The sequence below is a fragment of the Camponotus floridanus genome, unplaced genomic scaffold (assembly GCF_003227725.1).
Source record: "Camponotus floridanus strain SB8 unplaced genomic scaffold, Cflo_v7.5 scaffold22, whole genome shotgun sequence".
NCBI classification, from domain to species: domain Eukaryota; kingdom Metazoa; phylum Arthropoda; class Insecta; order Hymenoptera; family Formicidae; genus Camponotus; species Camponotus floridanus.
In genome coordinates this window covers 1,214,022-1,241,425 of record NW_020229348.1, presented here as the reverse complement: position 1 = coordinate 1,241,425, position 27,404 = coordinate 1,214,022, and the positions used below count along the sequence as shown (strand labels likewise).

The 27,404-nt window shown below is 31.3% G+C and overlaps 3 protein-coding genes across 4 annotated transcripts; 1 reads left to right on the top strand and 2 right to left on the bottom strand.

The window, feature by feature from the left end:
* The first annotated feature begins 1,174 nt into the window (after positions 1-1,174).
* Positions 1,175-14,043, top strand: LOC105253495 (T-box protein 2). Of its 2 annotated transcripts, XM_025408687.1 has the most exons (6): positions 1,510-1,673; positions 1,757-1,797; positions 3,420-3,549; positions 8,828-9,140; positions 12,955-13,101; positions 13,314-14,043. In XM_025408687.1, exons 3-6 carry the CDS (start codon positions 3,527-3,529, stop codon positions 13,836-13,838), a joined length of 1,008 nt encoding a protein of 335 aa, XP_025264472.1. In that variant the 5' UTR covers positions 1,510-1,673; positions 1,757-1,797; positions 3,420-3,526; the 3' UTR covers positions 13,839-14,043. The 2 variants fall into 2 exon arrangements, with proteins under 2 accessions (XP_011259877.1, XP_025264472.1); XM_011261575.3 differs by lacking the exon at positions 1,757-1,797 and having other exon boundaries at positions 1,175-1,673.
* Positions 14,044-18,136: 4,093 nt separating this feature from the next.
* Positions 18,137-21,031, bottom strand: LOC105253041 (phospholipase A1). The gene is made up of 3 exons (XM_011260803.3): positions 20,339-21,031; positions 19,309-19,585; positions 18,137-18,722 (listed from the first exon to the last, which is right to left on the bottom strand). Exons 1-3 carry the CDS (start codon positions 20,661-20,663, stop codon positions 18,146-18,148), a joined length of 1,179 nt encoding a protein of 392 aa, XP_011259105.1. The 5' UTR covers positions 20,664-21,031; the 3' UTR covers positions 18,137-18,145.
* A 3,552-nt stretch (positions 21,032-24,583) lies between these two features.
* On the bottom strand, positions 24,584-27,079 carry LOC105253036 (ankyrin repeat and MYND domain-containing protein 2). The gene is made up of 3 exons (XM_011260789.3): positions 26,863-27,079; positions 26,254-26,631; positions 24,584-26,118 (listed from the first exon to the last, which is right to left on the bottom strand). The coding sequence occupies exons 1-3, from the start codon at positions 27,061-27,063 to the stop codon at positions 25,480-25,482; spliced, it is 1,218 nt and encodes a 405-aa protein (XP_011259091.1). The 5' UTR covers positions 27,064-27,079; the 3' UTR covers positions 24,584-25,479.
* Positions 27,080-27,404: the final 325 nt, after the last annotated feature.

The window sequence follows — 27,404 nt, the reverse complement described above, 5'->3', positions numbered from 1 at the left end:
TTAATATACTTAAAAGGATTACTGAAAAGAATTTCTCCATCAAAAATTAAAAATCCATAAAAAATACTTATATAGTGTAATGGTAATATAATATTCAGAGTACCGTGTGTGTGTGTGTATTTGTCAGAAAATCGATTTCAAATTAATGAAGGAAATTATTATTATTATTAAAATTAAGAGATTGGTAATCAGGAATATCTTGTTATTTTGTGTTTTCCAATCGAATGAAAATATTTAGCTTTTGATAGTTTCTCGAGAAAACGTCGTGTATGCGATACCCGGTGAAAGATTCCGGCGACGCAATGCGTGTCCGTTGTTGAGATTTTATCTTCTTCTCTTTCGTCTCTTGACTCGAGAACAAACTATTAACTCTGTCTACCCGCCGGATTCCGGTAATTTGTGATGACAATTCCGTGTTCCGACTCATATACGACGCTTGTAATGGGAACGTTACGACGAGACTCGCGGGAACACGCGATACAAATCTGTGCAGGGTCGGTGTCACTGGTGGAAATGGCGATAACGATCTGCGACGCGCTCATCAAATGCACTTGTCAATTCTTCACAACGCAACGATTACACGCATAACGCAATTGACGCGTGGAATTGATTCTGATATTGTTTTTATCATCAAATAGAACACGTCTAATGAAAACATATTTATCTCTCTATTTGTGATTTTTATTTATTTTTTATATGATATTTTCATTTTTTAATTTTAATTTTAATTTTTTTTAGAAAATATATGTCAAACATTCTACATATATGTAGAATATTTTACACACAATTAAACATTCATCCGTGTGTGTCAATTAAAAATTTAGAATATGTAACTTAAGATTTAATTATTTTATTTTAAAATTATTTTATTTTAATTATAATTGAGTTATTAATAGCAAATTCAAAGATAAAGGTTCCAACTTGCATCTTATATATGTATATTAAAGTTAAGTAAATATATATTTGTATAAATTTAAGAAATAAAAAAGGATTAAATAATCCAAAATTTTTTAACTAAGTGATTAAGATATCTTTTAACTTTAACAAATTGTTCAATGATATACTCAAACATTTTAAATAAAAAGAAATAGGAAGAGAATGAATGATTTTCAATTGAGTCTTCAACAAGTTGGACATCGAGAATGTAGGGGATGAAAATGCAATTGCGTGACACACTGCGTTTTCATCCCTCGTTCTCCCCCCTCTCTCTCTTTTGTTCCCTTGCCCTTCTCTGTCGTCTCTGCAGACACTTGTTTGGGTTTCAAATCCCACTTGTGGTAGAACCATGGCCAATAGAGTTCGTGTAGGCGGTACAATATTTATGAAGGCAGTCACGTTCACCAATGAAGACACGAGTTGACATTGTCGATGATCTGCGCGGTAGATGTTGCACTGGTTTCGTCTTCTGGTCGGAATTGGGATCTCTTTAGTTGACATTCGACTGCAATAGCGTTGACGTTACGTAGTTCTTCGTGTTCTCCTTATTACGTAGTTGCATCGACAGTGACCGAAATAGCTCCGAAATACTCAACTTTCAATGATGTCTTTTCAAGTGCCTCTTCAAGACACGAATGTTAACGTGCTGATTCCCATGGATTTGCAAATGCAATTGCAAAACCGGCAGCTACATTTCGCGTCGCAACAGATTGCTCATAGGACAGATCATAGGACAGGTTTGTTGTATTATTCTTGAAAAGACAGGTTTCCTGTATTCTTCTTATTTCAAGTTGTTTCTCAAAATCGTATGTATTTGTAGGCGACTACTAGCGAAGCTGATTGCTGTCACGAAGCGACTTTGTAAATAAAATTTATTGAAATATATTATATCAACAGTTTTGTGGTACAGTTTAATATCAAGAATCCTGAGTCGAGAATCGATCTAACGCAATGTGCGAATTTTATAATCAATAATTTATTTTATTATTTAATTCAATTCCCCTTTTCTGCTCTCGCTTTCTTTATTTCAATCTACATATACATTTAATTTTATATTCAGGCTCTTTTATCAAAACTAATTTAAAGATGTTATCTTATATTAATGTTTCTATTTCGAAAATCTTTAATATAACTCCATTAATTTATAACAAGGACATTTTTAACGCAAGAGATATATAGTTTTAACATATTAATATATTATTACAAAAATTAAATATAATAGTATATTTTTAATTACTTTGCATAAATAAAACGAGACAGTTCATTCACTGTGCATTATATATTTTAATGATTGACAAAAATACAAGTAATAATTTTTTTGGACTGTATGTTTTATAAAAGAGGTGTTAATTATTAAGCACAAGTATATCGCATTTTTAACTATTCTTCTAATTTATGATTGAAAAATTAAATATCTTCGAATCTATTGTTAACATTATTGGAAGAAAAACTATTTATTCCGACACACAAATGTCGGTTTCAAAATCGCACTTATTCTGTTAATTATAACACCCTACATAATACAAGAATCTTGAAAGATGAAAAGTACCGATCTTCCCTGAAGTGAATAATCATTATCTTTCTATAGAATAGTTCTGGTAATATATTGTCCCTTCTTTGCGGGAGATCGAGTGTTTGCAATTGTGTGTCAGTCTATAACGCTACCAATGCAGCGGCAACGGAGTCTCTGCTGCTATTCATTATCTCATTTCTTTCATTTTCTTTATTCACCTTCAAATAGCGTTTTTAGAGAAGATCGCCCGCAATCGCTGACACATTTTTAGGAAAATTGGCATTAATAATATTCCTAATTTATCGCGGAAATAGATTTTATATATGCGCAAAGTTTTCTCCATCTTAATTTTCATTCCTTGTTCTCTTCCGAAGTTAAACGTGCATACATTTTTATTGGAAAATTAAATACATGTAAATTAATTATATGTAATTAAATATATGTATATGTATTATGAAATATTATGCCTTACAGCTATTTTTCTAGTTCAACACTGAAAAAAAACTTGGTTGAAAAAGGCAAAATTTGTTTTACCCAACTAAATATATTGTCCAATACGTTCAAATAAATACAACTAAAATATTCCGAAATAATTTGTTGGTGTAAACAAAGGTGTAAAAAAAAACTTATTTAAATCATTAAAACAGAGAGTTCAGTACAACGAATTAAGTTAATACAACAGAATATTTCTTTGGTAAATTTTCAATCAAATTTTTTTTCAGTGAATAATTTTCTAAACATCGAGGTTTTATTCAATTAATTATAATCGAATTATAATATAATTGAAAATAGACAAGTTTATAGACGTTTTACTTTTATTATTGGGTTATAAAAATATTTATTATTCAAAAACTGAATTTTTTTTATATCTCATGCGATATTAAATTTAAAAATGAATTTTATTATAAGTAAAGAAGATATTCTATATAAATTTTGCTGATCATTCTAAGCATGCGCTATCAATTTACAGATGAAAAGTCATATCCCACAACGTGGACACGATCGTTGCTACCCGGAGTCAACGTAGAATTGCAAAATCGAACGCTTTGGGAGCAATTTCACGCTGAAACCACGGAAATGATCATTACAAAGTCGGGCCGGTGAGTACGCATTATTACATTCATACGGATTATTCAGGTATAGCTTTTGCAAAGCAGTTTTATATAAAAATTGCTTACGCTATTTCTAAAGGCGCTTTGGTTCAAATATTCCTTAACAATATTATTACACATTAAAAATAAATATAATAATCGCAATCAGACAAAGAGGGGACTCAATATTAGATTCGATAAACAAATAAAAATTCGATGATAAGTCGTGGATTTTATAATACTTTTTCTGCCTTTTTCTCTCTCATGGTATAGAAAAAATTTCGTAAAATTCTCAATAACACAGGTACAAAATTTCGTAAAGTAACAGTTAATCTTCGATAAAATCACAACACGGTGTTAAATCATCCTCTCCCGGGATGATTGTATAATCACAATTATGGCTGTGCGTTTCTGCACAATCTAATCCGTCTAAATGGCGTCCGGCGCGACGAAAGGTACCGGGCGCTTTCAATTGAACAAGCAAGACGAGGTATTTCCCTTTGACGCTTCAACTTGGAGATTCTTCTCGTCTTGGCGCCTGTAAGAGGTGCGCACCATAGAGACGACGCCGTTGCAACCACTCCCCTTGTCTACTGGTCGGCGCCGCGCTGACGCACTCGAAAACTGCTGCACGGTCGCAATTTTTTTCACGAAACAATGGACCTCCCCGCGGGGATTCCGCCAAAAAGTAATACGAAGCTTGGCATCTGGCTGGTCGCAAATTTGAACCGCTGGACGCGCGAGAAAGCCGAGAGCAAAGATGTAAATAGAGAAAGAAAAAACAAAATACTTCTTTAAAAAAAAAATCAACAAGTCTCGTTTTTTTTCCAGATATTTAACATCTTTATATTTTAATTATTGAAAATTAAGCTTTCGTTATTTTTATTTGAACTAATCATTATTTTAAATCCTAGATCACATTTCAATCGATTATATAGTTATGTAATTATTATTTTTCATCATTATTAGAATCATATCATGTTTGATGTAGTTGGTTGTGAAGGTCTTATTAATTCATTAAAATTAATCAGCGCTATATGCGAATGTTACGATTGTCTGCCTCGTTCGAATTGCTTCAATGTTCTTCTCTGATAAAGTTTAAATATGCAAGTATTGAAATTCATTTGACACTTTTATGCCCGATTTCACCAACCGCATTTAACTTTAACCTTAGTTCAACTCACTCTTTGTCTCTTTCTAAAGGAAGAGTTAGAAAAAGATAAAAAGTGAGTTTAAACTAAGATTCAAGTTAAACACGGTTGGTGAAATCGGGCATTGGTAGCAGTATGTTAGTTTTACAGAGATAGAATTGTGTTCAAAGATAATTGATTGTTGTTATCGCGCTTCCATTTGACAGAAATGTTTTCTGAGAGATATCATCAGTGCCGAAATTCTGACGCATATTTCTGGCATTTTTGTCCCATGATGATAAGCTTCTTTTCAATGGTGCAGACGGACAGATAGTATAGGGTGACAGCAGTGAGTTTAGTTTCGCAGAAGGTCGTCGTGGATTGTTGTCGTAAGAGACATCATGGGGTAACAACGTAGTTCTTATACCAATTAAGGGATCAAAGGACGTTTCAGTCGAATAGCATAGGATATATAGGATGTCGTCTTATAGAGACAAGACCGACGTCATTCTACAATCGGACGGTGAATCGTGTCTGCTTCCGGTAACGTCGATCCTTTACCGGAAGCGATTGAACAACTCTTCAGATGAGACACGGGGCGGTAATCACTCGAGATAGGGGTACGTGGAATTTTGCGTGGTTTTAAACAGATAACACCATACGATGATGTCACGAGAGATTTCATGGTGTATATCGCGTGGGCGTGGAAACTGCAGCGGAAGACAGGAAACATGTCTAAATGTCAAATGTCTTGAGAGCATTTTTTTTTGGTTGATTATCTGTCGGCTATCAATTCGAGTAAATAATGATGACGTATCATATATCTGTGTAGAAGTAACGATGCAACTGAATAAAAAAAGATTTTTTTGACCGATCAACACAATAATAAAATATATTCGATATATTCGATACCATAAAAATTGAAGAATTATGACATTAAAGGAGTACATTATATAAATATTATATATACTATTTTATAAATAGATAATAAATAGATAATAAATTTATTATATAAATAATGGTCCCCGATATTTTCGAACGTTCACTGAATACATACTGAATACTATCGACTGAATACTTTACTATCGAAGAAATGCAATATTCGTATTGATTTATGATCTGCTTCAAAATATTTCGAGAAAGAAATGGGATTTTTGTATAAATTGTATGTTTGTATTTCATGTACAAAATATGACACTTAAGAACAAAATATTCAATATTTTTATCTAATATTCATATTGTCTAATATATGACAAAGATAAATTAGTGATAAATAATATATTGAATATGTCAGAACCACGTATAATGACATTTCTTGGCTGTTTATTTTAGATTTGATGAGTTTTTCCTGAATCTCAATATTAATAGTTAGTTTTTTAATTTATAAGAGTTTAAAAATTTTATTGAATTTAAAAATCAGAATTGAAATTTATGTTATCTACACATTGTATACTCTATTTGTCATACTCTATTTTAACATCCTTTTTCATTTTCATGCGTATTTATTTATACGATAAATGTCCATTCAAAAACATTCATTACATGCATATTCCATTTCTTTTTCGAAATTTCTCATGAAAAGTCTACACATCTGACCATACGTTACAAAATATATCTTGTTACGAGATACAACTGGACCACCTCTAAAATCTTCAGACCAACGTAAGATGATCATCGATCGTGCTTTTAACGAGCTGACGGATCGCGAGAACGCGATTGACGCTCTGAAAAGAAGTCGGAACACATGTTTATGTTTCAGCATGCATATTTCTGGGCGGTCCAGGCGACAATAGACGACCGAGGTGTCTGTCTATTCATTCTTCCGGCGTTTCGTTCGCACCACATGCCCATCATATGCTCTTTGTTTTCTTTCGCGCCGGACCTTGCAAATTTATTCTTACAATCGTTATTTGGCAGCACGATTTTCGTTCATCGTAATCTCACCATCATTCTTTCTTATATTTATTTTATGCCTTTTTTTCCTTTAAAATAACACAGCCTCTTTTTATTTTTAAATCCTTGTCCTTTTACAGAAAAAAATGTGCGTATAAGTTGTTTTCGTGGTTAATAAATCTATTTTTTCATGACTAACATATAAAAAGTCAGGTAAAGGATATTATTAGATAATCGAAAAAATTTTTTCAGATATAATTACATGTTGCATTTTTATAATCTTGCCCTCTCTTTTTCTCTTTCTTTCCCTCGAAAAGAATTAGTTCTAGATTTTTGTTAGGAATCTTCTTTTGAATATATAAGAATGTCGTCAATAAAATTTCCTTTTAAATATTCGCAAAAAAATTAATATGATATTTATATATATTTAAGAGAAACAAAAATATATTTTTTATTTATAATTAAGATGAGAATATTCATTAACTAAAACAAAATATATTTATATGAAGGATATAAAATTCATGTGTTTATGATATTAAAAATATAAATCTAATGTGAAATATCAAGAAATAAAAAAATTAATATTGAAAAATATTTTAAAATATATAATTAAATAAAAACTATATTTTTGTCATTTATTGCTCTCGAAAATATGTACGTGATAATGATATATTTATTATCTTTTTTTTATCCATTTTATTATATAAGATATATATATGTGTGTGTGTTGAATCTTTCTAAAATTAGAACCGGCGCGTATGTTTTTCGTGAGATAGTCCACGACGGCTTCACCTTCCCCCCCAATTGACAGAATGACGACCAGACTCGTGCCATATTTGTTGTAATGCGTGTTACATCATGCCAACATTACAAACGTTATCTCGTTGCCGGAAATCAAGAGGCTTCTTAGACCAGATAGCTACCGCACGCGGCACAAGCAACCGTTACAATGGCGCATGATGCATGATTTCTTCTGAGAGTCTGTTTGACTTACGACTTATTAATCATATATGCTTTCGAAATATAAAGAACATAGAAAGAAGTTATCTTATTCACCTTATGATTCAGTCAAGTATTTCGACATTATGTATCTGTCAGATATTTAGTCTTCCAAAAATTATATTTATTCATATTATATTTGGATATTATAATTTTATGTAAAAGTGTTACAATTCTTGCTTATGATGTAAAAATAATCTAAATTTTTTATATCATGCCAAAATGATTGTACGAAATAGTTAAAGTGACCGGAAATATATGATATACAAAATTCTAATGGAAATAATAATTACCAATTTTTTACAATAATTTTCTAATTTTTTATTATTTCGAAAACTAAATTTTAATCTTATTGATACGGTTATAGTTTGTTGGTACCTATTCCGATGACTCATATTTATTTTTTTTTATTTTTTCTGATTTCTGGATTCTTTATTTATTTTTTCTGATTTCTGGATTTTGGATATTCCGAGACAAGCGTAAAACAAATCCTTTTAGTCCGACCACTCGATAGAAAAGGCTTAAAAAGCGGGAAAATGCGGATAAAACTACCGCATTTAAAGACAACCTGATTTTTTAATGTTTGATTTTTCAAAAAACGCATATGCTGAATTAGCTATACGTTTGAAGTGTTTGCTTAAAAAAATTCATCGATGAAAATCTTGCAAAGAAAGAGCATAGCCCATTCTACGATGACGCCTACTTGTCGCTGGCACGTTAATGACCAGCAGAGCCTTTGTTCTGTCAAAGATGGGTCATATATCTACCTGACACGAAGAAAGTTTTTCTTTCAATAGCGATTGAGAAAGTCATTCATAGGGTAATTACATATATTCCTAATCTCCAAGTCGTTAGGTTAATGAAGTCTTCAATGTTTGATATCGTCCATGAATCATTGTCGCTCATATGTCTAAAATGTTTTCATATAGTAAGATTTGGTGATAAAATTATGTATTTTCAAATATCTGGAAATGAAAATTATTCATGCTCTGATATATTTCTGTTAAAACGATATGCTTATTATAAGCTAAATATGGATTTTATTTTATCAATCGAAATAATTTATATTTGGCATATTTGTCGCAAGTTTTAAAGTCAAAAATTTTGTATTTTCTTTTCTGGTCAAAAAATTATATATTTTGCTTCATACAATTTAACATATAATTTTATGTTTTCTCCATATAATTTTATATTTTTTTCTTGGTGTGCGAAAGCATTCTCTTTACAACATTATGCAACAATGAATTCTTTTTGTTTGATTACAGACGCATGTTTCCATCGATCCAGTTGACGGTAAACGGTTTAAACAAACAAGATTATTATTACGTTGTTATGGAGATAGCACCGGCTTCTGATCGCCGTCACAAATATTGCGGAAACAGTGGAGGTAACGATGAAAACACGAATAAAAGCAATATTGGTTGGAGCATTGCTGGGTCGGCTGAGCCGCAGCAGCCATTTCTTCGTAGAGTATTTTTTCACCCCGACAATCCTTCGACAGGCGAGCACTGGATGCAAAACTCGATCAACTTCAGCAAACTGAAACTCACAAACAACATTGTCGATCATCGTAATAACGTAAGTAATGTAATATAATAAGTATGTGCATGTTATATAATAAATTTAAATTAATTTATTAATAGAAGCGAGTCGAAATTGTCTTTCAATTTTTAATTTCTATTTTTACACCTACACATAATATTATTTTAATTATTTTCTCTCTATATAATGTTAGAAGAAATATTTTAAAAAGTATTACTAATTGAAACAGCCACTAATTAATTTTCTATATATATCTCTGAATGTTCATATATGTGTGCGTGCACTAACGGATCCTGACATCGATAAGGGGGGGGGGGATTTCTGCAAAATTGATTTAATATTTTTGGTTTCATGCTTAGCTTTTTAGAACGGACCCCTGAGAGCTAGAGTCATGGGCGCTCGAGTCATGTCGACAGGCCTGCTTTAACGTTTATTTTTCTTTACGTATATATTTTAAGCGGATTCAGCAAAATTAATTTCTTTTAATTTGCAAAGGAAGATTTTAACCCTAAATTTCCCCCCTCCCCAGGATCCGCCAGTGTGTGCGTGTATGTGTGTATTTTTCACATTCCCTCTTCACCTCCGATGTTCCCGCAATATTTGATTAGGTGATCAGAAACTGATGTTATCTCCACGTAATAATATTCCTGTTTATTTAAATCGTTTATCAAATAAAAACATAAATTAAAAAATGTATTTTATGTGTATATATACAGAGTATATCTGAAATGATGCACTTTAGGAGTATATTCTAGAGATCAAAATAAGACTTTTTTTTCTTATGAATATGGGTCCGCAAATAAACTTCCCTCCAAGCTAAAATTTGAAAATATGTGAAATTGACCAAACACCCGCAACGCAAATTTATTTATCTCTCAAAAGAGGGTGATAGGTAACGTCAAAACTTTTTTTTCTGAAACACAGTCAATTTTTAATTTTTTCCCAAACTTTAAGGGCCTCTAACTCAGAGGGGGGCTCATTTGCGGATCTATGTTCATAGGAAAAAAAGTCTTATTTTGACCTTTAGAATACGCTCCTAGAATACGCTCCATTTCAGATACACCCTGTATATATATATTTATAGGCAGTGGCTATTGAATTGTGGGTGTTTCTTTTCTTAGTCGTATATATATATATATATATATATATATATATATATATATGATTTTTTTTCTTAGTTATATATATATATATATTTTTAATAAGAATAGTAATATGAGTATATTGTAAATCTTCCATTGTGGAACGAATCTACTTATTGTCAAGTTATCTATTATCAGTTTATTAGGCGTGACGACAACTTATATTTGACAACTTATGTCTATATTATAAAGCAATGATAAGATTATCCTAAGAAAAAAAACACCCACAATTTAATAGCCACTGCCCATTTATCTAGTTCTTCAATGTTTAAGGTCTTATTTGTCCAACATTCTCATTTTTTATCTCTACTATTTTCGGTTTTCAGTATTTCGGTTTTCAGTATTTCTTTTACAATTTGTATACCGCATGCAGGAGGTCATCATATATCTGTTCGTCAAATTTACTTGCTTGTTCTCTCTTTAACATTTTAACTTTTTAAGTAAGATGAATTGCTATCATAAAATAAAATGTCAACAATTTCAATTTATCTTAAAATATTAAAAGTGACTTTCTGTAACTTTTTCTCTCATAAAAATATTTACTGTTTCTTTCATTTTTTGAATATTATTGTAACAATGGATAAAAAGAATTGCCATACAATAATCCATATCTTTAGATCATAAAATAATTGAAAAAAAATGCTCTAACATAAATAATCGCTTTATATAAGTATACAAATTTATCCCAACCCGTTATCGAAAAATCATCACCGCATTATTTTACGTGATTTCGGAGATTACACATTAAATTCGACGATTATTCATCAGATGCACCCTTTGTTCGCATCCGTGTTTATTTGATAACGTAACACGAACATCATCGGAGGCTATATTTGTATAATATTTTTGCGAGCGTTTCGTCCTCGAGATCGGCTCGAACGAAAGAGCCATGGGGTCGGGGATTAAAATCTCCCTGAAAGAAAAAAATCGGCGCACGCTGGGTGGACATATTTTCTAACGAAAAACTTAGGCCATTCGAAAACGGTGGGGCAGACCGGTCAATCCGACATCCATGAAAAACGAAGATTAACACGCTCCACGACACCCTGTAATCGATATACCTTCTTCCCACTGTGGTCTACGTGAGAGGGTTTGTTTACGAGCCGACAGGAACTCGCTGCCAGAGTAGCCACCGTCGTCGCCGCTGGTGTTAGAGAGATGCCGTTTTACGACTCTCGCAGCTTTTGTCGATGCGACGAAAGAATGGAAGAATGGCGGCGGTTCCCTTTGCACCTTGTTATTCTCATTCGAATTGATTCATGCACAAAACGCATCGCGTTAATCTTCAAATGCCCGCGGATCAGGCGCATGACGGCGGTGCAAAGTAAGATATTTACATTGTTACGCGGTTATCTCAATTTTGGCACCTTTTCCTTTTTATAAAGGAGCATACACGAGATATGATCCGATCTAAAGAGGTTCAATCTAAGCAGAAAAGGGATTAAAAGTACAGAAGCACCGATAGATTTTGAATTATGAGCGCAGTGCTTAATTATAGAATTTTAATGAATTTTTTTTAAAGTAAGTAGACAACACGACTTTTCACAGTTAATTTCAATTGGACTTTATTTTATATACAAAGCTTAATTATAAATATATATAATATTGGAAAATAAATACATAAATACTGAAAAATTCAGAAAACTATAAATAATATTTGTTAAAAGATATTCTCGAAACGTGTTTCTTATCGTGTTTCTTATCTCGAAAAACATTTCGAAAATATCTTTTAATAAATATTATTCGTATGTAAAATTCATTACAGTTTTGTCTTTTGTATAGCAGATAAGATATAGATATTTAAATCTTTCGGGTGAAATTCAAATAAGAAATTGATTAGAAAAATATACGGTATCTGTATCTAGTATCGATACATAGCGCTATCAAGATGTACTAATATGCTTTATATTTTAAAATGCATAACGGATTAAATATTCAAGTGAATATGCATCGCTCTAGATTCATATGAGAGATCCTCGGTGGTATAGAGGCACATGATTCTGAGAAGGTTGTGTAGGACCAGTCTGGTTTTCGGGAATCGCGTCTGCGTCTACCGGCGGCCTCTTTAGTGAGGCGCCAACTTATCTCGAAAAAGCGGCGCCCTTTTACCCAGTTCTTCAAACTAATTACGAATTTAATAAAATTCTCGACGTTCCGTTCTCCCTGTGTTTCTCCGGCTAACAGAAAGGGTCTTTTCTTTCGTGTCTCCGGGATCATCTTTCGCAATAATGTACGCTGCACAACAACGATCTTCTCTTTACATATTCACGCTTGAAAATAAGAATTTCTCTTAAAGAATATGTAGACACGCGCAAATTTTGCAAATTATTTGCAAATAGAATGGAGAAAACGTGTCTATATACATACTCTTTAAGAGAAATTTTTATTCAAGCATACGCTTCAAGAATACGCTTGAGAAGAAGATCGCTGTTGATGAAATTATATGATATTTTCAGATTTATCTTTCAGATATATCGTTTTTAAATTGAACGCAACGTTTTTGTATGAAAATAATGTACCTTACTGTCGATTATTTAATAATAAATAATCGCAATTTTACTTTTTGTAAAGAATTCAGTGAATTTGAAAACCGTTTATTTCGAAATTTTTATGATATTTCATCGCATCATCATTTTATTTTCTATATTTTTTAAAGTTATAGGGTTTTTTTGTGAATAATTAATAAATAGAAAAATTTATATTTGCAGGTGGTATTAACATCAATGCATAAATACGTCCCTAAAATTTGGATAATTAATTGCGCCAATACGACAAATCTTATCGATCTCTTTTCTCATCCAACCTCATCCTTTGTTTTCAAGGAAACTGAATTTATAGCTGTAACAGCATATCAGGTACTATAATAATAAAATAATGTACAAGTACAGCCTTTTTTCAGATTATTTTAAAAATCATATGATTTTAGATTATATAAGCGTTATATGATTCAACTTTTTAATTTCTCCTATATCAAGTAATATTATTTCTAAAAATATAAAATATCTCCACGTCATTTTCTTGAAGAACTTGTACTTAATAAAAACTTTGATTTTCACATTATTTGCAGAACGAAAACATCACCAAGTTGAAGATTAACAACAATCCATTCGCGAAGGGATTTCGCGAAACGGGACAATCGCGATGCAAGCGTAAATATCGTCAAATATCCCATGCTAGTCAGGTGGACGATGAAGAGGGCAATTCTTCTTCCGATTCATCCGAGTCGAATCATAGCGCAAGTAGCTTAGATTTAACGCAGAAATCGAAGAGTGAATCTAAAAATAAAAATTCCGATAATTGCGATGATATCAAACCATTGGCCGGAGAGGAAAGATCTTTAAAACTGGAAAGCAATAATGAAAGCGAAGTGCCATCTCCTTTTCATAGGCCCTGGTTAGACACGTCATCGAATAAACGTAAACCAATGGTACCGATATCGATGATGCCACCAATACCGTCACTGCCGGTGATCAATAATTTGAGAGAAACTTTTTCTGTACCTTATTATTTACATATGCCGTTCATCGCGCAACAAAATTTAGCGAGATGTTATCAATATGACTGTCCGATGTTCCGGTCGAAAAGATTATGATTTGTACGGACGAATAATTTTTCTCGCAATATTATTGCGGATGTAAATAATTAAATGTATATAAATAAATATTGATTAATTAAAATTGAAAACCAAAAATTTGTATTTTATTTGAAAAATACAGATAAATAAAATTAAAACGACTTCAGATCAATATCCATGGAATATATGTGTCTGGATCAATTACAGTCATTATTTCGAGTTAAAATGGATTTTATAACAATTAAAATAATTAGAATAATTAAACTATTTTATATAAATCATAAGCCAAAGATTATATTATGATTGTATTATGACTACGGCACCACCAATACTATCGTTACCGGTGACCTACGATTTGAGGGAAACTTTTCCCTTACTTTACGTTATTATTTATCTTTACATACTATTCATTGCACAACAAAATTTGAGATATTTATCAATATGAATGTCCTATGTTTCGATTCAGAAAATAATGACGTGCACGAATAGAGGAATTTTTTCACAATGTTGTTGCGTATGTAAATAGATACTTATTCTGTAATGGTGTCAACGATGCCGATAGTGCCATCATACTATTGTTATCAGCGACCTATGATTTGATTTTTCTCTTACCTTATTATTTCCGATCTATGCATGCATCATTCATCGCGTAACAAAACTTAGCGAGATGTTATTAATATACTGTCCAATATTCTTTGATTCATAAAATTATGATTTGGACAAATAATTTTTCTCGCAATATTGTTGCATGCGAAATGTAAATATCCTTACAGTACAGAACATTGCAATAATATTATGGTAATATTGCAATGTTGCTGCAATGTTACAATAATATTAATAATATTGTTGCAATAAAATTCTGTGCTGTACGGTTAATTAAACATTTGTCCACTTTGTGATTTATACAGATAAACATTGTTTTTCTCGCAATGTTGTCGATCAGTTGTACTTTACTTATATAATTAAGATATAATAATTTTTATTCTGAAAGTTATAGCAATGTTAGTATATATACACAAATTAAAGTATATATACACATATGTGTCCATATAGTTCCTACGTATCATTACTAAGATTTATTAATTATTAATATATTATATTAATTAGTTATTAATAAAATAAATTTCATCATATCAATATAATTAGGATTTAGGATTTAAGATTTACTTTCAATTGACACAATAATGATGATAATACGAATATAATTTATCAATTTTTGTAAAATAATTTTATGAATTATTGTAATTTTAATGATTTCTAATTATTATTAAGAAATTCTAACGATTTTGAAGATTAAAAAATTTGTGATCTTATATTTATAAGAGAGATTTAAGACATAAAAAAATCATTTTCTTTTTAAAGTTCTTTTAAAATTCATCAAAGAAAGATATTGTGTTGATTGCCATGGTTTGTTATAGACATATATATTAAATAAAGATATGAACAACGAATGAATGTGAATGTGCAAAAAAACTTAACGAGATGTTATCAATATGAATGTCCGATGTTCCGATTTGGGAAATTATGATTTGTACAGACAGAAGAATTTTTTCATAATATTGTTCCGAATGTAAATAATTAAATATATGTAAATAAATATGTTGTTTCAGTTCTCGTGATGTTATTGAAATCAATTGCATATTGGAATGCATATTATCTATATTATCTTCTCACATAGTATGCATATCCAAAAACATCATTAGAAAATATCTCGAAGACATTTTTGGATGATTGAACATCTTTAGGATGTTTTTTGAACATATATATAGATGCTATGTGAGTTGATTACTCTTTGTTTATTTGTTGTGTTTAAAATATTCGCGCATACGGTTAAATAATATCGAAAAATCTTTAACTTTGAAAAATTTATACCTGCTGCTCATTCGTTGTTCGTTCGCTCAATATATTTAACTATCTACGTATATTTAGCTGTCTCATTTTATCGCATCATACATATGTTATCATTATAATTATATATATTACAATTTAATATTTTCTTAAGAGATTACCAAAGAAATGTATACTCTGTATATATGATTAGACGCAAGATTATTTTTTATAATTAGATTATCTATGCTTATCTACCTATAGCATTTATATTTAATATCCTTTTTTTCCAATGGCTTAAGTAAACTGCGATATCAAATATCTTACATGGTTTGATTTATTCATCAGCTTTAGATTGTATCTTTTTGTAGAAGATAATTCATCTACGTATACCTGCAGTACATGCCTTTTAATTAGTTTTTCTGACATAAGAGATCTGCAGTATAAAAATCGTTAAATCCGTAATTAATCATTGCCTTGCAAGAGGTGGCAAATCGAATAAGATCTAATGTTTTTGATCGGATTTGAATACAGCAAACGAACATACTTGTTGTATTATTTGTTTGATATTTTGTCCATTCTTAAAAAATCGATACTCGAATATATCAAAGTCCTTTCAAAAATCTTCTATATATATTTTGCATATAATTATCATTAAATAAAATCATTTTTATCAAATTTTCAACTCTTTCTCTTTCTGGTCTCATATTTATTTAAAATATTCTCATTTTTCTGCTTTAAAAAATGGCCTAGTTATATTATATAAACTTTTATCGCGAAACATAATTATTTTATATATTTATGTCATTTAATTTTTATATATTTATGTCATTTAATTTGTTATTGTTAATTAAATGAATTTTTAAAACATTATTACTTATTGGATTTTTAAAAACTTCTTTAGACAAATATTCTACTCTATTTCTTTAAATGTAATTTTTCTTAGAAAAAAAAATGTAATTCTATTAGATATGCGTTAATTGTAATTAACATTTTATTAGATATTTATTATTTGTATCTTCGTGGAATTTGTTTTTCACTTCATCGTTTTTTTTATTTAATATGTATATATATATTTTGTTCCTGTTTAAGCGATTTTCTTAAATTTTTGTTTTGCATAAGCATTCGAGTATCTTTTTAGGGTTTTTCCTTCTAAGTAAGATAACAAGTTATAACTATTATAATACTTTGCGTATCTTTACTAAACAACCTCCCATGTCTGTCACATTAATCTTGAAACATGCTATCTGTGACACAGCATGAGTGCAAGATGTCGAGGAGACGTCTCGCCTGTTTGTCGCCTATCCTAATGATTTCGTTGACTCACGAACCTCGAGACACTTGCGGGGCGCCGGACTCAAGTCGCAATTACTCGACATCGTCTCGATTGATTGGGACACAAAATTTCGACTACTCAAATGAAGTGCCGAGAATTAGGTCTCATATATTTTACATAAGAATTAGAAAATGAAATGGTACTGGAAGTGGAACTTCATTATCAATTAAGATTTCTCTTTTTCAATACCCACGCACATATATATTTATTATTTCGGTATAGAAAATTAGTTATTTTTAACTTTATTAATTATAAAATTATTAATTGAAAAATTTAAAATTAATTTTAAAATTATTACTATAATATATTCTTTTAATAAATAATGTATCTTAGAAATAATGTAAGAATTCTTAGTGTTATTTGAAATTTTGAAAATTTTAGTGTTATTTGAAATTTTGAAAATAAGAATACTTTGGCAGCTCCCAGTTAATTAAACTTGCAAGAAAATTTTGACAGAATAGACGCAAAAATTTTGTTTAAGGAAATTCCAATAGTATACGAAATATATCGAGACCTTCACTCGATCGTTCGTTATTGTCATGACTGTTTGCCGACATTATGTTAGTGGAGCATATAACGGTATGGATCGCCGGATATATTGTAAACTTAAGATTTTTCCGGAACACGACGTACTACGTAATCTGAATATGTAATCGGTGACTCCGGCATTCCCAGATCATTTTGTGGTGCACGCCACCCGATACCGTAAGCTCTTAATTTACGTAAGCACGTACATAAGCATCATTGTCCATCGAACATCTCATTCATGTATCGACACAAATCACATGTAAGATATTATTTTGTATTATACAGTAAATATAAAATACATATAAATATATTTTCTAAATAATATTTACAAAATTTTGTTTGTTTTATGTCAATTGTCATATATATATATATATATATATATATATATATATATATATATATGTATATGTGTATTTTTATTGATATAAATTGAGAGACTACGATTCTATATACATTAATTTATCTGTCAACAAATTGAATATGATCAATAATAATATAATCTTAATTAGAATGTAATTAAATTTATATAACATAATAATAGTAATATATATATATATATATATATATATATATATATATATATAACTTTAATTATAATATTATGTTATAATTTAATACTTTTTAATAATTGTTCTTACTTAACATATCTTGGCCGTCTTAAGTCAAGCTCAAAGTGCAATCGTTTCGTAAATTTAGCACGTTCCGTCATATTATCGTACTTTACGTCGTTCTCTTCTATTTCTTCGTTACTCGATAATTCAGGTACGCAGCATCTCTCATCACCGCGACCCTTCCAATATTTCGGACAATATGGCGGATTAATTTCGTTGAAGCAGAAGGATCCTCTAATGTTGACTGGAGTGTGTTGCCCCATTTTTACGTATTCTCCCGCCCTGGCGGTGGTCCTTGGACCCGAGGGGCATCTTCTGGAGCAGGACTCGGCCATCATACTCGACCCATCGTCCTCTATGCTTTGCGCCATAAAGCAAACGGACCACACGTGACTGCACAAATTGAACATCTCCCTGTCCTCGCAGAAGGGTTGCACCTTGCCGCCGTTGACACAAAAGTCCACGTGACCGACGCGACCGACCTCGCCGTAATATCCGGCGTTGGTGTGTATCACCTCGACGAAGTCAGCGTCACCGGCATCCAAACGGTTCATCAAGCCTGGTCGGAGAAGCGGACGAGCGGGATCCAAGCCGATTATCCTACATGCAGTATATATTTCATTCGTTTTTTCACACATTTTTACATACATAGACATTTTTTTATTCCGACTATTAAGTAATTATTAAATTAAATTTATGCGTTTGAGTTATCTTTTTCAAGATTGATTTGATAAGATTACATTTGCAATTGGGGAGCACTGTGTTTATACAGTATTGAGAAGTGAATTGTAAAGAGAATACAAGTAAAAAAGTGTTGACAGGTCAATACATTGCAATAAGATGAAGATTTTTCATTCGATTAACATGTTTTTCATTCGATTAACATAATAAAAAGAAATATTGACATTTTTCATAGAGAGCACAATCTATCTTTCAACACAAACGAATCTTGATTTTACACGAAATAAATATTTAATTATCTCTTTTTTGTCTTCATATAAATATTAATGCGTTTGATATTTTTTGCATACTCTCTTCGTCTTTCTAAACAAGATCGAACTACAATTATCAAATTATGCAGTTAAATAAAACATTGACAAATTATATTAAATTATATTAATATTATATTAAAATTATATTAAATTATTTAATTATTAAATTAGAAGCAAGACGAAACAGTATTCACCTGTACATTCTGAAGAGCAGATAATTGGCCATGATACCGCAGACGTGAGCGCCTAAGGAATGCCCGATGCAGGTGGTCTTTGCGATCTGCAAGCCAAGGTTCCTCAAGATCGTCAGAGTGCCGGCGAGACACTTCGCTACCGATCGTATATTCGCCACTGCAGCCGGATAACACGGTCGTGCGCATAACGCACCCCAATCGACCAGGAAGACGTTGTAGCTGCCATTTCTCAGGTAAGCGTCGCGTAGAATCGTGATCGGCAACGTATCATCACCACCTGAATTAAAAAGTATAACAATTAGCTCAGTGGTAAGAGCAGTCGCCCGGCAAGCGAAAGACTCGGATTCGATTCCCGATTCAGCTACTTCACCCCGATATTTTTCCTGTCTACATCTCTTCAGGGGGGTAAAGAGGGTGTTATAGAAGTCTCAAACCAAGAGAATCTATAACTTGGCATATACACCAAGTAAAATATATGTATAAATGCCTTGTGCACGTCTTAAAAAAAAATTTTTTTCGAGAACAATTAATGTTTGAAAAAAAAAAATTACGCATTACCATCCGCGTTTTTAGGCTCTTATCGCTCGTTTCATAATTATCATGTTGAAAAACTAATGTCTGACCATAAGCTACATTTTCTGAAAAAAGGCCAACGCTCACTTCCTCATCAGAAAAAAGACGCAATAAAAACCGCATACATGAAAAATCCCCCGATGAAAAGCCTTTCTTTTTTATACATTTTAGCCTTTCTTTTTTATTGCATTTTGCTATCATCCGGACCGTATATTGCTTTCGTCATTGTATTTGAAAATCAAAGAATTTTTAATCGATTAAATAAGATAAATTATAAAACAATTCTAATTAAATAGCAACATTTTTCTCCTTCATCAATTCAAGCCAATGTTATTTTTCCAAAAATATTTACTCAACAATTTTTTAATAATTTCAATATTCTATGTTAAATATTCAAATGTCTCTTCTTTCTCCGGAATGTTTCTCCATAATATTCTGAATGAAAGCGCAGATTCACCTGCGTATCCGTGAATAAGGATCACATTGTCTCTGGTGGGCTCATAATCCTGACGCAGCCAATCAGACTGTTCCAAGGGATCCAGGATCACTCGTGATCGACCAGGCGTGTAAAGATATACTTGTACGTCCGGATCGGGACAGACATCCCGGTCGTTTCCTCGCCTCCAGATGCAATCGTCCTTGTTGTACTCGGCGGCGGCGCCGCTCTCGATAGCATCGCGAATCGGCCCTTCTCGTCGCACCTCCCTCCAGGTAATTATATGAGCGCAACCCCATGTCACCAGGATCGCGGCGAAGATTGTCACAGGCACGAGCGCGCGCATTTTGGGGATGTCTTTTCGCGACGCGTACGTTTCGAGAACTGATGATCGACGCCTGCTGATGGTCGATCCGCGGTGATTTTGCCACCCGGGTTACCGTTTTGTTCCTCCATTCTTTGTCTCTTTCTTTCTTTCTCTCGCTCTTTCGCTCTAAAGGTCTCCCTTCCTTGAATCTTCCCCACCTGTCGATACCGCGTCATCGGATGACTAGAAGTATTTTGGTCAGTAGTATCGGATTATTCTTCTGTAAGCGTTGACAACTCTATTCGTTATCAAATGGAAATTGTCTCTTCTCGCATAAAAATGCACATGTAAGAGGTCTTCGAACTTTTGACCTTGTTTTCTCTCAATATGACAGTTCCTGTTTCAATTTGCGTGTAAAATAATCTAAAATTGTATAAGGAGAATATAAATATTCATATTCAGACGAATATCGCGCGTCTATTAGTCATGTTTATAATATTAGGTTTTTTGTTTTTATCAGACACGTGTTTTTTTTACACATGCTTTTACAGATGCGTTTTGTATACCTTAAAAATGGATAGAAATCAGATGTTTGCTCGCTAAAAAAATTTTGCAATTAAACTCGAGTGCGAAGAAATTTAAATTTTTTTTTAGATGCATGGGATATACTATATCAATACATATATCATACGATAGGAACTTTGGGATATTCTGTACATTTTCATTCAAGAAAAGAAAACAATCACGTGGAACTCTTTTGCATATATGCAAATCGGTTAAAAAACCTGATATCTCTTGCTAGTAGTATAATTAACCGAAAACTTGACCCTGAAATATTTCGCAAGATTGATTCATATATAGAAACTACGTATAATACATATAGTCAATACGATAGATTTCGTAATAGGATAGAAAGGCGAAATAATAATCGCTACAATAGTTCTCTTCTAAATGAAATATGACATAAAGAGACTGAATAAATTTTAATATATCAATCTAAATAAATATAATTTCAGATTATAGATGATTTTTATTGTAAATATAAATAAAAATAAATAAAATAGTATAAAATGTTTTCAAATTTCCCTCATTTTATTTTTCAATTATTTTATCTAAAATTTGTTTATTTATATTATATTATATATGTGTTATATAATACATACGAATAAACAAATTTACGAAAAAATAACTGAAAAATATAAAGTGAAGAATTTTAAATTATGTCATTTCTCTTTAACAAAGAATTTTTAAAATACATTTTACACATAATAAAATATTTATATCTACTAGGATATATAAAACGTTAAGTGAAAGTTAAACGAAAAGTTAAATCCGATCGAATGTTTCTCACCGTGTTTCCTTTCCTTCCGAAAGCGGAATGATAAATTTACATGTCCTCGTGAGCACATACACCTTCATTTCTTAATTTGGAACATGCCCCGCAAGTTCGCATACAATTCACGCATATAGTTGAAGATAAAACATCGGTTATAGCATATAGCAATATAGCAATTACCATATAGCAATTACCATAGAACTTCATTATGGATTTTATTTATCGAGCAACTAGTAGTTTAATCACTTATCAAGTCGTCCGTAGCGAAAATGAATATCGGAGCGTAAATCGAATGTAAGGAAAGAATGACAAAAGTGCAAACAAAGCTCCTAAGAGGCATAAATTGAAACAACGAAACTTTCTTTACATTCGACTTACTCTCCGATATTCATTTTCATCAGGGATGTGATGATCATATAAAAGTACACACACACACACACACATATATTTTATATACGCAATTATTATATATAATAAATTATAGATTGTATAGCTTGTTTGATACATGAAGCAAATTATAGTGAAATTTCGTAATGAATTTCGAAATAGCACCAAAAATTTATTCCGTACATGTTAAATACACGTGAGTAGAAGCACATGAAGGACAATGGGGGGGGGAGGGGGTAGTGATATAACCACGTAACAACGCGTATCCGGTTTCTGATGTGTTAGAAATGTGTAGACGAAACGATATCTCTATAGTCTAAATTTCATTTTGAAAGTAAAGATAACTTTGCTATTCAAAGCTCCGAATCGCATGAAAGAAATGGTATCAGTTATTAGTTCCATAATTGAGTAACACCGTGTATAGCGGAAGTATCGAAGATGACATCTTTTCTGCGATATATATTGCCAAGAAATATTCAATACTTGTCACGTCCTCTTGCCATAAAATCAATTCAATATATCAAGTACGCAATAGCAAGTGATAACGGTATCATATTGCATCTATTTAACTTATAGATTTCTAACTGTTTTGCATGTATATGTGCAATATTTAAAAAAATTAATATGATATTGTAAATATTGTATACGATATTGTACTTAAAATCGAAAAGTAAGATTTTTATATGTGAATTTACCTAAAAATATATAAAAATAAATAATAGTTTTATTTGTTTAAAGAAAGATATTTAAAAGTCTCGATTGCATCAAAATATCTAATACATATTAAAAATCTATAACAAATGATGGAACTTCTAATTCCTCTGATATTTTCTTAAAAAATATAACTTTGAATTGGTTTTAAAATTTGTAATTGAAAAGACATTTACTAGTTGTGACATCAGCGGATCGTTATACATACATATTTTATGAAATTTGTAATCGTTTACAAAATCAGTGCCTTACATATTATCGAAAAAATGACCTTCTTATTTCAACTGCATTGCAATCAAGAAATTTATGTTAGTTTATAATTTCATAAAAAGAGAAAGTTTATTAAATCAAGTAATGATTTGACATGATATTACATTTCTTTAAAGCGAGAAATTAAAGTATCATAATTTTGATGATAAATATAATTATAACTGTTTTGTAAAATAATTTATATTATTTTAATATTATAATCATATTATTATTTAGAAGCAAAATAGTAAGTAGTTTCTAGAATAGAATGAACTCAAGATTTGAAAACATATTCTTTGTTTGTTTTAAAGTCAAAATTTTCTCTATGGAAATGAGGATCAGTCAACACTTTCTGAATTGCAGAAGTAGTTTAAAATGAAAGTCTTTTCATTTCATTAGTAAAGTCCCGCATTATGTAAATATATATTGCGACAGTGGTTTTCGGTAGTACACACTTTATTTCACATTTATAATAACCAGTCATTTTCTTTATATAATCCGTATTTATTTTCATCAGTAAAATTAATACGTTTTATAATCTATTTCAAATGTTTTAAGAGATTTTTAAATAAAGAAGAGGGTTCAATAAACATAAACAAAATAATAATAGGTAAGCTCGAGGACCAAATAGCAAATATATGTATACATTAAATCACGCATTAAACAATTCACGAAAATTTTAATAAAATTCGCTAAAATAATACTTATGAAAAAGATCGCTTATTACGGATATGATATATATGTATGTACCACCGAAAATGACTGTCGCAATATTTGCGTAACGCGAAACGCAGTGATCAGATCCGATATGTTTGAAGTGAAAGTTTTAAATCTCCTAGATATTCGTCAACTCGCTGCAGAGAGAAAGTCCCGCCAATTTGAATCTTGGAGCAAAGTGATGAAAATTGTCAAAGTTAAATATAAAAAACATGTCATTTATATAAAGAAAACCTTTCTAGGAATGTCCACATAATATACGTATATCTTTACAATTGATGATGCTCAAGCGATAATGAAAACTGTAACTGAACAAATAATTTTCAATTATGGAGAGCAAAGTAAGTACAAATAAAATATTTGATCAACAATATAAATTTCATGTTTTGATGCGATTGAAGAGAATAACATTAGATTCAACCATAATTCGTACATCATTTCTTTGAATTTTATTAACCATTTTCATGACGCAAATAGCAAAGTGAAAATTATATAGTAATTATCGATACAATAAAAATTAGCGATGGAATATATGACAGGATGTACAACTCCTATTACATCAATCACAAGCAAACATGCTTTATTTCAGCAATGATAAATCACAATAAATCATCACAATAAGCTTTTTTGAAACACAGCTTTAAAATATTACAAACAGATGTTTAACTGAGCACACATAGATAAATGATAAGAATAAGTGTTGATTTATATTATGTGGCAATATAATACAACAAAATATTCTTGTATAAACATTTCGCAGACAGCACACATGTCCAAAAGATATCTAAAAGATGACTTAAAGATGTCTTAAAATTTTTTTTTACCTTTTTTGTGCCATTTAGATTATTTTTATGCATATATCTTTTGCAAGTTGCAAATTTAATATATAAATGTGTGAATATATTTATATATTATAAAAGAATATTTGGTCACATTATGTTATATGTGTAATCTTTATCCTTATCTTCATATTACAACTTATGTTTGGCCACAGTTATTACTGTCAGGAATACAAGGAAGTATATATATAATCACGTAAAGGCCAGTCAGTTAAAAAAATCCAGCACAACTCAAATTTGCATTTATATTTCTCTTGAACAGAATATCTTTGGGTGTATGTGTGTGTGCATGACTAAAAACTTATAATCTGATTCAGTTTTATTACTTATTATAATATTACAAATAATAAAATAATAAGAATAGATATTCAAAAAGTTGTCAACATAAATGCGTAACTAAAAAAATGCTTATGCAATTTTGATGATTTGCATAAAAATAGGTATGATGGGCACAATTATATGAAGATCCATCAATTCTATACAGAATGAAAAAATTTTATATAGAATAACAATTCTAGTAGAGTACTATATACAGGAAAAAATAAACATTTTAATCGAAATATAATGCGTTTCAGATAGAAACAGTTTCAACTGCTAATATTAAATCTGTACATATTTATTTAACAGTCAGATTCTGCAATCTAGAACTGACAGCATTGGTAATCTGTTCTTTATTTATATCCGTGACCTTTCCGCTATTAGCTAAAGATGGATCCAATCTAGCGCATGCCTTTTTGTGCATGAACCAATGCAATCTTTGACATTCCCTGTCACAATATTGCACTGCTTTACATTTGCTACACTTTTTGGTAGCTTTATCTTCGCCGCAAGTTACACAAGTCTGAGCATTATCGGAAAAGCCTCGTTGCCCATTTATCGCAGCGGAAACTACAGAAACGGCGGACGGCGGATCTGTGCCAGCCAACGTGGCGACCATTTGGCGAAAAATTGTACTTTCTCTAAACGGAAACTCTCTTACAGCCTCTCTCAAAAATGCTTCTTGGTACTCTGGTAGACCGTCACTTTTACTGCACTTGAGGAATCTTCGAACCAAAAGTTCTACAGTGTCAGATTTCTTTTCTTCACTCTCCTCATTTCCGCTTTTCTCTGCCTTCATAGCTTCTTGTCGCTTTTGACATTTTAACACTTCGGCCACAATGCAACTAAGGTAGTGATACTTGAAAGCCATCACTTCATTTGTTTCAGCACCTCGTGTCATTTCCCTGTAGCGCATAGATTCTAATACTTTTTGTATCTAAAAAGATAATAAAGTAAACATTAATTTCTGTATACACCAAAAAAAATATTTTAATACGTCAAAAAGATAAAATATTCGTTGAATTTAATATTTTATTATATTCTTTTCCCTTCCCCATTGCATCTTACTTACTTTTGCCGCATTTTCCAGAAGAGCAGGAAGTCTCTGTAAATTCATACATACACGTACAGGATTTACATTGACTTGCATTATGAATTCATGGAAACAATCTGCTAAATGCGGCGGTAGCATGGGTTCAGTCTGCAAGCCCTGTGGTTTAATAAAATAATCTATATCAGCTTTTGGAATAAAGTTATTGATAGTCGCTACACAATTGTGATTTCCCACAAATGCTGCCATCTGAGCTGCTGTTCTGCCCACACTGTTTGTCGCTGTCAAACGTGCTCCATGTGACATCAAAAGGTGACACAGTTCAGCATTACCACTTAAAGCAGCAAAATGAAGAGCAGTATATGCATGTTCGTGTTGACAGGCATTTACATCTGCACCCTGTAAATAATTGTCATTTTGTCACATTATTTTTGGACAACACTTATGAATATGCATGTGATTGAATTTAACTTTAGTAAGTTCAAACATAAGGAAACTATCGAGGGAGAATCATGTATATCGTTAGGAGAATACACTTTAACGCAAAGTGGTAAATTACTACGTATCACGAAACTTTATTGACACAAGACACTTATCATTCATGCAATCAACAGCAGGACATAACCTTACCTGGTCCAGGAGCATCTGTACAACTTCCTTGTTTCCCTTATAACATGCATGCTGGAGCGGGCTCATGCCATTCTCATCCACAAAATCTATCTTGATTTTATTCTGCGCAAATAATGCCTTCAGCTCGGACACTTCATTCTGGCTGATTTTTGTAAAAATTTCCCTCTGCAAATCCGTGAGACCTTCCGTAGCAGGCGCCATGTTGCCGAATGTGAGCAAATGTGAAGGTGAAATTTATTGAAATTGGTTAGCGGGATATTTATCGACTAATTATAGAATTAGAGAAAATATTTTTGTTTTTTAATAATAGCAAATTTTGCGTAGATTTTTTGCGACTTTTAAATTTTGATTGAAATCATTTTGCTATCAATAAAAAATTAACATTCCACATAAAAGTAAAACGCAAGTGTTAGCAGCTGTAGATAACTGTAAAATCAAATACGATTTTTATATATTTGAAACATAAAGAACATGCGCGCTGTAAGAAAAAATAATAGACGTGTGATAATTCATAAAATGAGTACTAAAAAAAGCTTGAAATA